The sequence below is a fragment of the Eucyclogobius newberryi genome, unplaced genomic scaffold (assembly GCF_026437365.1).
Source record: "Eucyclogobius newberryi isolate DKJ021-1_F unplaced genomic scaffold, fEucNew1.0.hap1 SCAF_3, whole genome shotgun sequence".
NCBI classification, from domain to species: Eukaryota; Metazoa; Chordata; class Actinopteri; order Gobiiformes; family Gobiidae; genus Eucyclogobius; species Eucyclogobius newberryi.
Window position 1 is genome coordinate 3896377 of NW_027315945.1, and position 12681 is coordinate 3909057.

General features: G+C 45.7%; 1 protein-coding gene across 1 annotated transcript in view; it reads left to right on the plus strand.

Annotated features, from left to right (window-relative positions):
* The first annotated feature begins 388 nt into the window (after window positions 1–388).
* The window catches only part of znf385d (zinc finger protein 385D), a 168939-nt gene continuing 156646 nt past the window's right edge, over window positions 389–12681 (plus strand). Inside the window, exon 1 of the mRNA XM_072460720.1 lies at window positions 389–574. Coding sequence (XP_072316821.1) covers window positions 553–574 — 22 coding nt within the window. The 5' untranslated portion in view covers window positions 389–552. The remainder of the gene's footprint in view (window positions 575–12681) is intronic.

Genomic DNA, 12681 nt, shown 5'->3' on the forward strand with positions numbered 1-12681 from the left:
ACGAGAGAGACGGAGAGAGAGAGAGAGAGAAGGAGGGACAAGAGAGGGACGAGACAGAGAAGGAGAGACGAGAGAGAGACGAGACAGAGAAGGAGAGACGAGAGAGAGACATAGAGAGACGAGAGAGAGAAGGAGAGACAAGAGAGAGGGAGAGAGAGAGAAGGAGGGGCGAGAGAGAGAAGGAGAGACGAGAGAGAGAGAGAAGGAGGGACAAGAGAGAGAAGGAGGGGCGAGAGAGAGAAGGAGGGGCGAGAGAGAGAGAAGGAGGGGCGAGAGGCAGAGAAAGAGAGAGAGAGAGAGAGAGAGAGAGAGAGAGAAGGCGGGGCCAGAGGCAGAGGCACACAGCACAGCTCAGAGTGGACGCTGCCTCTGACACACACACACAGAGGAGTGTACGGAGCGAGACATGCCCAGGCTGCTGCTGCTTCTGCCCAGGCACGAGCGCTCTCCGGCGGGGTACACAGGAGCCCCATAGCCCCCCAGACCCCCAGGCACGAGCGCTCTCCGGCGGGGTACACAGGAGCCCCATAGCCCCCCAGACCCTCAGCAGTCATGGAGAGCCCCCTATTCTTTGGTGAGTCTCCAAAGCGGATCATATTATTCTGAATGACTTGTTCTTGATGAGGCTTTTGGACTCAGTGTTGTGTTGTTTGGAATAAAAAAAATAGAAATGCAAAAGAAAAACACATAAAATGCATAAAATGTGATGTAAAATGACAGAACAAAAATGTGTATATCATGATGGAATTGAGCAAGATTGATTTAAGAAATGTTGATCTCACATTTGTGTTCTGTGCTTTCTGACTCACGTTAACAATGTCTTACAAATTCTAAGTCTTTTTAAAATGCTAAACAAAAGTCATCTTAGACAAAGGACGTTGGCTTTTTGAAGTTTGGAGTTTCTTGCTCTTGGTACGTTTGGACTGACATTGTCATATTGTCTTTGCTAAAGTCAGATTTCAGATTCTGCTCATTTCACACAAAACGATTGAAATGTAACAAAGTGAAATTTAATCAAATAAACGATGTAACGTTTTGAATGTTTGAATCCAGAAGTGGGTTGTTATATTGTCCCTCTAAATTGACTTTCCCCTGAAATATGAGTCGAACCTAATCATCTGTATATTTTTGCACTTGAATATTTCGGTTGGTTTGCTTCAGTTTATTTCAAACGTAAAAATAAAAAGAATAACATTGATTAAAAACGTGCATGCACAGTGTAGTGGAACAGTAGGTGTAGTTTGAAAGGAGTGAGTAAAAGTGCATCCTCTGAAGTTCAAATGCTCTCGTCCTGCGCTGCCCGGTCCAGACTGCAGCTCGGACATGTGACCCAGTAAAAAAGGGGTCATCTTCTCGAGTGGCTGTGTGTGGAGATTATAGCGGCGACGTTAGCGGAGGTCAGCGGAGCATTCTAACACGCTGTGACTTTCACTGGAGCGTGGACCACTGCGCCGCCTCGATCTGGCGTTGGGTTGATTTTCAAAGTTTATAACGACTTGAACATTTTACCATGAAATGCTTAAACCAGTCGTGATGAGGGTTGTCAAATAAAGCCATATATTCTGGTCCCAGTTCATTTGTAAAGCTATCGAGAGGAAAGACTGTGTCAACATTGCTTAAGGTGCATTTGACCCATCGTCCCACCGATGCTAGTTCTTGATCCAGGATGTTGGTCAGTGAAGCTGCTCAGTCCTTGTCATGGGTCTTGCGTCACCAGAGGTTCTAATGCTCCAGCGCAGCAGCACGCTCAGCAGCACGCTCAGGCTTGAATGGACAATACCACAAAGTGTTGAGCGTGTTCAGATCTCCAGGAGTACGTTTCTCATGCTGATGGTAAATAGACTTCTCCTGCCTCAGACTTTCGGTCTCATGTCTCTTTGTACAACTCTCTGGCTACTTCGATTTACTTTACAGGAGTCCAGAGTACTTACAGCAGAGGTTTGAGCCTGTGGGCATGTTTTATGTTGATGTGGGGAAAAGTACGCAGAGGAAGCCCACCCAGAGACAGGGGCTCATATAGGGCAGAAAACAAACCTATGACCTTTTTGCTGTGAGGCGAGAGTGCTCACATCATTGGTATTCCATAATTATTCATATCGTTGTTTCCCGTGTCTCCCAATCAAGTTGTATGTTTTAGTATTAATACTGTGGGTGTTTGTGATGTAGTATGAGGCTGTGTGGCAGGAAGACTTTCTGTTTCTTTTAAAACAGTGATATGTTGTCAAATCCATACGTTGATTATGGCATGATGGACATATTGTGATATTATTGTGATATAATCGTATGGTGAGCCGTGTATCATCAGTTGCATGTCCTCCTATGACTCTGGTCCAATCTGGTCAAGATCAGACCGGATCCTTCATTATTCACATGTAAAGTCTTGTTTTATTCACTAAAGAAACCAAACCTTTGCTAAAACACTCTTATCCCACTCAACATCTGACAGGATTGCAAAAACGATGGTCTTATTGATGAGGCATTGTTGGCCAGAGCAGTGTAGGAGTGAAATACAGCTTAATCACAATTTGAATTTGAATGTTTGCTAATTTAGCAAATAGCAAAACCTGCAATTCCTGAGGCAACGATGTCCCTGAGTCACATTTAGTGTCGACTCTGTAGTCCACCCTCCACAAGCACGTCCAGCAGTCACTTCAGGACTTTTGTCTTCTATATTGTCCCAATATATGACGACCGAAATCTGCACAAATCGCTCTAAATGCAGCTTCAAGTGGATTAAAGACGAGAACAATTAGAATATGGCTCAAAGCAATAAAGCTTTTGCATAACAGGTCCTTTAAATGTTTTCGCTGTTGATCAGACCCAGTTATGGTTATGAATGAGGTATATGTTGCGTTGTTATATGCATTGATAGTGTGGAAAGCATGACCACAGCAGTGTAAGTAGAAGAACCCGGACCCTGCTGCCCCTGTCACGGCTCATCACTCGTTTCCCCGGCGACTCATCCCGTCCGAGTGCCGCCGACAGCTCGTGGAATGGCCCCGTCTTCAACCTATGATCATCAATTTCACAAAAAGAATGACTGCGAGCTCGAGCGCGGTTAGCATGCTAGTTGTTGTTAGCTTTATCGTGACGTCGAACCCGAGCTTTGAAAGATTTGAAAAGCGCTGATAGGTTATTGCAGTGGGTGATGAGGGCGCTTGGAATATGTGAGAAAGTGAGGAATGCCTTTGTGCCAAGAAATGCTGTACTTCCCGTGTTTGTAGAGGAGGCGTGTTCTGTAATCGACCATAACGAGCCTTTAACCTCGTTACAGGTCTTACAGTCTTTCCTCATCGTTAGTTTACTCAGTTATAATATCATTGATTCCTGATGTTTGAGTAAATCCTGTATCAAAGGCTGCATTGCTCAGAAAAGTCCTGTTTTCACCCACCCCCTATCCCCGCCCACATACCTGTATTTAGTTGCGATCCCTATGAGTCTGAGTGACACATGTAGAGTTCTGAAATGTCACTCCACAGTCCTGCACCATTTAGGATGTGACTCAGGTGTCATGTGACTCAGGTGTCATGTGACTCAGGTGTCATGTGACTCAGGTGTCCAAGTGGAAAAAATGTATTTCTGTAAAAAACGATGGGTCAAATGCGTCTGACAGGCTCATAGTTCTGGACTGATGATCCTCGTGCAAGTCGTGGATCTCACGTCAAACCACATGCTACAGTTCAAGCTATGGTAAACGGCTAACGCTAGCAAATTCCTGACATACCTGTTATTAACGAATGTTTATTGATAATAACAGAGCTTTGTGTTAACAGGAAGTCAATGGACCTTTTGATGAGCTGTTTTAGATCAATATCAAGTTTAAATGTTTTTTATTGAAAGACAATGATTGACTTATGTTATAGTTAATTACTAAGAAACCTGAAATGCCGCCTTTAAATAAGTACAAATGCAGCTTTCTGAGGGCAAAAGACTACATGATTTTTATGTTCACAGTTATATCACTTTAATAATTCATCTTTTGCGCTTTGCTAATTGCAACCATTCACATTGTGATTTAAGCTGGATGAATTATTCATCCTTCTTATTTATCTCATAAGATTAAAACATCGATAGCGATTCAGATAACTCGTTGATGAGGTTAATGTCGTGTCGTGGAGTTATTTTTACCGTGTGAGTGCTCGGAGCATTTGTTTGTGCAGCGAGTAAAGCAGTTTTCATTGATTGCACTTTTTAATGGACATTTAAGTGACATGTCCTTTAATGTACTTGTGATGCAGCAGAACGCAGCTGCAGATACAAACTTTAAACAGGTTTGGTCCTGTGTTCCTGTTGTAAAGCTGTAATAACATGTACTGTATGTAATGGGGCAAAAACTGGAACTGTTACTTTACTTAGAAGAAAATCAGTTTTTATTAAACTAATAATAACACTTGCTATTGTCAGAATGCAGTAAATGTGAGCACTGACACCATGAGAATGAGTCTGGTGACAATGTTGACTGTGGTTCTCCTGCACAAAACTATACACACTATATTCAAAGTTAAAGTTCATGAAATACTGTGACCTTTGAATGGAAAACTCAGTAACCACTGCTCTAGAATAAACACTTACAGTTGTTCAGGCGTTTTTGAGTCTTTGCACTGGTTTTCTTCTTTACGACGACTTGTGTTTGTTGAGTGCAAATAATGAACCAATCAGAGCTCTTTCTGAGGCGCCACGCTGTCTAATCACAGAGTGAGCCATGTATCAAGTATCAGTTTAGACTTCTAAGTAGTTACGATATTATAAATGTGAATAACAAAACTATTACGATACATGTGTAAAAAGCTTTGGTTTATGTTTTTCTTACATTTTTACTTTCTTCAACCCTAAATGTCACCGACACACAATCATTTTTATTTCATCTACTGAAAAAACTTACTGTATTTTCCGGAGTATAAGTCGCACCAGCCCAAAAAAAGCATACTAGAGAAGAAAAAAACATACGCACCTTTTTGTCATATTTTTGGCCGGGATGCGACGTATACTTATATTTATACTTATATACTTATACTTTTATACTTATATGTGATATTATTTGTCATTTTCACACTTGCAACTGCATTTCATACTCCAGTGCGACTTTTTTTCTTCTCTATTATGCATTTTTTGGCTGGTGCAACTTATACTACGCTGCGACTTATAGTCCGGAAAATTCGGTATATAAGTCGCACTGGAGTATAAGTTGCATTTTTGGGGGAGATTTATTTGATTAAATCAAAGACTAAGAACATCTTGAAATGCAGTTTAAAATAATAACAGATGAGAGGACATGGTGAATGGGTGTACGTATGCTAACGCTAACACCTTCAGCTACATGACATATGCTAACGCTAACACCTTCAGCTACATGACGTATGCTAACGCTAACACCTTCAGCTACATGACGTATGCTAACGCTAACACTTTCAGCTACATGACGTATGCTAACGCTAACACCTTCAGCTACATGAGGCACAGACAGAACTGTGGTAAGTGTCTGGTATGTTAAAGTAACATATGAACAGTTATTCAGATAACTATAGCATAAAGAACATGCTAACATGCTAACAAGTTTACCAAAGCATCAGTTTTGTTTGTGAAAGTGTGAATGCAGCCTCAACGTTGTTTTGACTAGTTCCGATTTTACTGCACGTGTCACTCTGCACAATTAATCACAACCTCGGTGTCACTTCTAAACAACTCCACAAACTCCGGATGTAGAGGAAGTGTCGCTTAGAGTCTAGAGCGCCCTCTTGCGGTTGTCATGTGAAATGTGGTTACCAGTGTGAAAATAGCAAATAATATCACATATAAATCGCTCCGGAGTATAAGTTGCTGCCAAAACTATGTAAAAACATATTATCCGGAAAATACGGTATACTTTTTTGAAGCTTTCTGGGGGAAATACTTTTGAAAGGTGTTGCTGAAACTTTATAAACATTTCACCAAATGTTAGGTGTTTTTTTTTGTACTGAAAACAGCCGTGTTATGGACATGGTTACAGTAGCCTCCATTGTGCCTTTAAACTTTCAATATTAGAATTGGAAAAATGAATGGGAAGTTTCCTCCCAGGACCTCGCCAGGCTTTGACCCAATATGCAAACTCAACATAAGAAACATTCAAAAAGTTAATTCAGGAGCGTAGCTTGCAGTGAAGTGAGAGTTCCAGCTCGTGTTAATCTCTCAGCCATTCAGGAGAGTTTCAGAATAACAAAGGGACTAAAGGTTTTTAAGACATATTATGCTAAATTTCCTCTTCTTGGCTTCTAACCCTGTTCTGACTTTTGTTCCCTTATCAAAAACACAGCTTGTGTTTTAGCTTCATTCACACATGTTTGATGAGTTTACGAGGTCCTCTCTTTGAGGCTCAGAAAACACTCGGCTTCCAGATTTGTGACGACGAAGGGAGCACTTGTTCTGAGCATTTCTACCTTAAATCACGTTACTACAACTGAGGTCTAACATTAGTGTGTCAGGGCACGCTAGCATCTGTTTATCCCATGTGGTAATTCCCTCTGCTGCCAGTAGATGGAGTGCTAACACCAATCTGATAGAAAATCATGTGTGGTTTTCAACACTTTACTGTTTTTAGTTAAAAAACATGAGATGCAAATGCAAAGGTACAATACAAATAATGCAGAATGTGTCCTTTCAGTTGAAGGGGTTTTAGAGCGAAGACAAATCTGATTCGTTGGGTTTATTTCACGTTTCTTGCCAACCCACGCTGAACGCTCCACTGATGCTCCGACTGCAGTGTGAGTGAGTTATAGTGGCTGTACTGGGCGACGCAGGAGAAGGCTTAGCAGCATTAATGCCCCAGTGGCTTCCTCAAGAGCTCTTCTCACGCCCAGCTTACACAGCGCTGACGAAATAATTACACCGCCATCCAAGGCAGCAGCGCCGTTTGGTCAATGAGAGTGCCTCTTTTTCTATCTGACAGATTAGAACGATTTCAAGTCGACCAGGGTGGACTGTAAGGAGTGAGAGAAACAGAAAAGGAGAAAAAGGATTGAATAATCTGTCATAAGGGCTTGTGGAGGGGCATAACAGGCAGTTAAAGCACCTTTCAGTTGTTCAGTGCGGAGTACGATCAGAGGAATGGAGATGACTTAAGTAGATATGCGCAAAGAATACAGGATAATGCCAGTTTTACACAAACGTATAGAGCTGACAACGCAGAATCAATCATTTACAGCTGCTTTGCAAAAAGCTTCTCATTTTTTAACAAGATAAGAATCACATCATTACAAGTTATGAAATTACCGTGTTTTAGGATGTGAAATGACTGCTTTTATGTGCAGCCTATGGCAGTAAGAAAAGTGTGTCTTATAGTATGTTTATATTATTTGATTTATGCACATTATGGTTTTGAAAGCTCTTCAGGTCAGTATCGTCGATGACATGATATTATAATATTTGGTGAAATAATATACTCCTTTCCTTTATCTGTGAGGCGGTGTAGAGGAGACAGTTGTACTAAAGTAGTATTATTTCGAACTATAACATAAATAGATCATGATTTTACATTTTGTTCATTAGTAACAAGCAGCAGATTGTCATTTACATGTTTTTAGTTTTGAAAAGTGACGACACGACATTAGAACTCTACATGAGTCACACGCTCTCTGTCTGTGACGTGTGTGTCTTGTGTCCGAGGCTCATCCTTTTCAATCATGTTATAATTGTTCTTCCCTTGAACCGTCTCAATGTCGTGTTTAGAGCGACTCGTCCATGTTTGAATATCACGTTTCATCTTTGACTTTCAGCAACGATGCAAAGCCTGTGCTCAGTCCAGCCTGGTCCAGTACAGTCCAGCCTGGTCCAGTACAGTCCAGCCTGGTCCAGTACAGTCCAGCCTGGTCCAGTACAGTCCAGCCTGGTCCAGTAGAGACCAGCCTGGTCCAGAAGAGTCCAGCCTGGTCCAGTACAGTCCAGCCTGGTCCAGTAGAGACCAGCCTGGTCCAGAAGAGTCCAGCCTGGTCCAGTACAGTCCAGCCTGGTCCAGTAGAGACCAGCCTGGTCCAGAAGAGTCCAGCCTGGTCCAGTACAGTCCAGCCTGGTCCAGTAGAGTCCAGCCTGGTCCAGCAGATGTATATAATCAAATAAAATAATATATATATATCAAATAAAATAAAATACAATTTATTTATAAAGCAAAATTCATACAAACTGCAATTCAAAGTTCTTTACAGTGTTTAAAACACAATTTAAAACAAGTAATAAAGTAAAAACACAATGCAGTTTATACAAATGTAAAACAATGTACATTAGAGTAAAGTAAAGAATAAAAACATTTTTTATTTAATTTTATAAATAAATATTTAATTAATTTTAAAATATTAAAAAACAGGTATAATCAGTCATAGGCGCGGCTAAACAGTTTTTAGCTTAGATTTAAACGCAGCCGGGGCGGGGCCGTCTCACAACTTTGGGGAGGCTGTTCCAGACCTTTGCCCAATAGAACTGGAACACAGATTCTCCGTGTCTGGTCCTGACTCTGGTACCAGCAGGAGGCCGGTCCATGTTTAGTCCTGACTCTGGCACCAGCAGGAGGCCGGTCCATGTTTAGTCCTGACTCTGGCACCAGCAGGAGGCCGGTCCATGTTTAGTCCTGACTCTGGCACCAGCAGGAGGCCGGTCCATGTTTAGTTCTGACTCTGGCACCAGCAGGAGGCCGCTCCATGTTTAGTCCTGACTCTGGCACCAGCAGGAGGCCGGCCCATGTTTAGTCCTGACTCTGGCACCAGCAGGAGGCCGCTCCATGTTTAGTCCTGACTCTGGCACCAGCAGGAGGCCGGTCCATGTTTAGTCCTGACTCTGGCACCAGCAGGAGGCCGGTCCATGTTTAGTCCTGACTCTGGCACCAGCAGGAGGCCGCTCCATGTTTAGTCCTGACTCTGGCACCAGCAGGAGGCCGGTCCATGTTTAGTCCTGACTCTGGCACCAGCAGGAGGCCGGCCCCTGAGGTCCTCAGAGTCTGAGATGGTTCATATGACACACACAAGTCTGAGATGTACTTTGGTGCTAGGCCATGGAGAGACTTGTACACAAGCAGAGCTGCTTTAAAGTCTCTTCTCTGAGCCACAGGGGGCAGTGCAGAGACCTGAGATATATACCTGTACAAAATGAACACAGACAAATAAAAAGGCTCAAGGTAATTAAGTGTCTTAACTTTGCACTCTGCTTTCTCATGGAGTCTCCTGGTAATGGACAATTAGCAGAATCCCTTTATTCTCCTCCTCGACTGGCTCCACAGACTCACAAACTGCAGACCGATTCTGAGCATGTAATCAGTTACTCAGCGGACACTAATGACTACACAGACAAATGTCATAGGGACTCCCTTTATCTTCAGCATTTGGTCCAGGGGCCACCTGTCTAACCTTAACCAAGTGCACTGTTCCTAAACTGAGAATTTGCCAGTGTAGCCACCAATGCAAAGAAAAAAAAATGTAAAAAAAAAAACATTTAGGGCGTCCCGGAGTTCAGTGCGTTGTGCTAGCTGTAACACACAACCAATAAACTTGCAGCTTTGTTGTGATTTTTGTGAGTTCACAAACTCTTATTGGACTGGACCAATCACAGAGATCATCATGGTTTGGGCGGAGCCAAAGGTGAAGCGCCTGAACAAACCAAAACAAACATGGTGGCGCTAACAGACGTACTTCGGTCTATTTTGTTCAAAAAAATATATTTTCTTAAAACATGAGTAGAAAGAAGCGTTTTGTGCGTTTGTGGAAAGGACAGACGTCTGTACTTTTCTCAACTGGATTTAAAGCAGGATTAAGTCACTTTGACAATAGAGCTCCTCCTGCTGCTCCTTTGTGACAACACACGGTCAGATTACGTCTTCATTTCTTTATTATAATAAGACAGTGTAATGACGCCCAAAAACATGGCACATTGCCAATCATAAAAAAGAGCCAGGGTTTCTCAGGAGAGTTGTCTTCGGATCAATGGCTGGTTTTCCACCCAGAGACAGCAGGGGGCGACGACTGACTCTTCAAACGCCCCAAAAATGTAACCATTCCAGGGACATCGTAAGATGGAAATGTTACTTAGTTCTGCTTTAATAAGAGCTTGTTCAAACAATATGAAGTTTTAATTTGAACGCACCAATATGTATATTTTTTATCACATATTAACATCAACTTAACAATGGACAACCTTTTATCCATCCATCCATCCATCTTCTGCCGCTTTATCCGGGGCCGGGTCGCGGGGGCAGCAGTCTGAGCAGGGACTCCCAGACTTCCTTCTCCCCAGACACTTCCTCTAACTCCTCCGGGGGGATCCCGAGGCGTTCCCAGGCCAGCCGAGAGACATAGTCTCTCCAGCGTGTCCTGGGTCTTCCCCGGGGCCTCTTCCCGGTGGGACATGCCTGAAACACCTCCCGAGGGAGGCGCCCAGGAGGCATCCGGAACAGATGCCCGAGCCACCTCAGCTGGCTCCTCTCGACGTGGAGGAGCAGCGGCTCTACTCCGAGCTCCCCCCGTGTGGCCGAGCTCCTCACCTTATCTCTAAGGGAGCGCCCAGCCACCCGGCGGAGGAAACTCATTTCGACCGCTTGTATCCGCGATCTTGTTCTTTCGGTCACTACCCAAAGCTCATGACCATAGGTGAGGGTAGGAACGTAGACCGACCGGTAAATAGAGAGCTTTGCCTTTCGGCTCAGCTCCCTCTTTACCACAACGGTCCGATGCAGCGACTGCATCACTGCAGCCGCTGCACCGATCCGCCTGTCGATCTCACGCTCCATCCTTCCCTCACTCGTGAACAAGACCCCGAGATACTTGAACTCCTCCACTTGGGGCAAGGACACCCCACCCACCTGGAGAGGGCAAGCCACCTTTTTCCGGTCGAGAACCATGGCCTCGGATTTGGAGGTGCTGATTCTCATCCCAGCCGCTTCACACTCGGCTGCAAACCGTCCCAGTGCATGTTGCAGGTCCGGGTTTGATGGAGCCATCAGGACAACATCGTCTGCAAACAGCAGAGATGAGATCCTGTGGTCCCCAAACCGGACCCCCTCCGACCCCTGACTGCGCCTAGAAATTCTGTCCATAAAAATTATGAACAGAACCGGTGACACAGGGCAGCCCTGGCGGAGTCCAACATGCACTGGGAACAGGTCTGACTTACTGCCGGCAATGCGAACACAGCTCCTGCTCCGGTCATACAGGGACCGGACAGCCCTGAGCAAAGGGCCCCGGACCCCGTACTCCCGGAGCACCCCCCAAAGGACACCCCGAGGGACACGGTCAAAAGCCTTCTCCAGATCCACAAAGCACATGTGGACTGGTTGGGCAAACTCCCATGAACCCTCGAGCACCCGATGGAGGGTATAGAGCTGGTCCAGTGTTCCACGACCGGGACGAAAACCACTCTGCTCCTCCTGAATCCGAGGTTCGACTATCGGTCGGATTCTCCTCTCCAGTACCTTGGAATAGACCTTACCCGGGAGGCTGAGGAGTGTGATCCCTCTGTAGTTGGAACACACCCTCCGGTCCCCCTTCTTGAACAGAGGGACCACCACCCCGGTCTGCCAGTCCAGAGGCACGGTCCCCGAACGCCACGCGATGTTGCAGAGACGTGTCAACCAAGACAGTCCTACAACATCCAGATACTTTAGGTACTCAGGGCGGATCTCATCCACCCCCGGAGCCCTGCCACCGAGGAGTTTGCGGACAACCTCAGTGACTTCAGCTTGGGTGATGGATGAGCCAGCCTCCGAGTCCCCGGTCTCTACTTCCTCTTCAGAAGACGTGACTGAGGGATTAAGGAGATCCTCAAAGTATTCCTTCCACCGTCCGACGACATCCCCAGTCGAGGTCAGCAGGCCTCCACCCGCACCGTAAACGGTGTTTGTGAGACACTGCTTCCCCTTCCTGAGGCGCCGGACGGTTTGCCAGAATTTCTTTGGTGCCGACCGATAGTCCTCCTCCATGGCCTCCCCGAACTCCTCCCAGGCCCGGGTTTTTGCCTCTGCGACAGCACGAGCCGCGGCTCGCTTGGCCTGCCGATACCCGTCGATGACCTCCGGAGACCTACAAGCCAGAGTGGCCTGATAGGCCTCCTTCTTTAGTCTGACGGCATCCCTTACTTCCGGTGTCCACCACCGGGTTCGGGGGTTGCCGCCACGACAGGCACCGGAGACCTTGCGACCACAGCTCCGAGCAGCCGCATCAACAATGGAGGCGGAGAACATGGTCCACTCGGACTCAATGTCCCCAGCCTCCCCCGGGACATGGGAGAAGCTCTCCCGGAGGTGCGAGTTGAATACCCTACTGACAGAGGGCTCCACTAGACGTTCCCAACAGACCCTCACAATGCGCTTGGGTCTGCCAAGTCTGTCCGGCTTCCTCCTCCGCCAGCGGATCCAACTCACCACCAGGTGGTGATCGGTTGACAACTCTGCCCCTCTCTTCACCCGAGTGTCCAAGACACGCGGCCGGAGGTCTGATGACACGACAACTAAGTCGATCATTGACCTCCGGCCTAGGGTGTCCTGGTGCCACGTGCACTGATGGACACCCTTGTGCTTGAACATGGTGTTCGTTATGGACAATCCGTGGCTAGCACAGAAGTCCAATAACTGAACACCGCTCGGGTTCAGATCGGGGAAGCCGTTCTTCCCGATCACCCCTCTCCAGGTGTCACTGTCATTGCCCACGTGGGCGTTGAAGTCCCCCAGTAGAA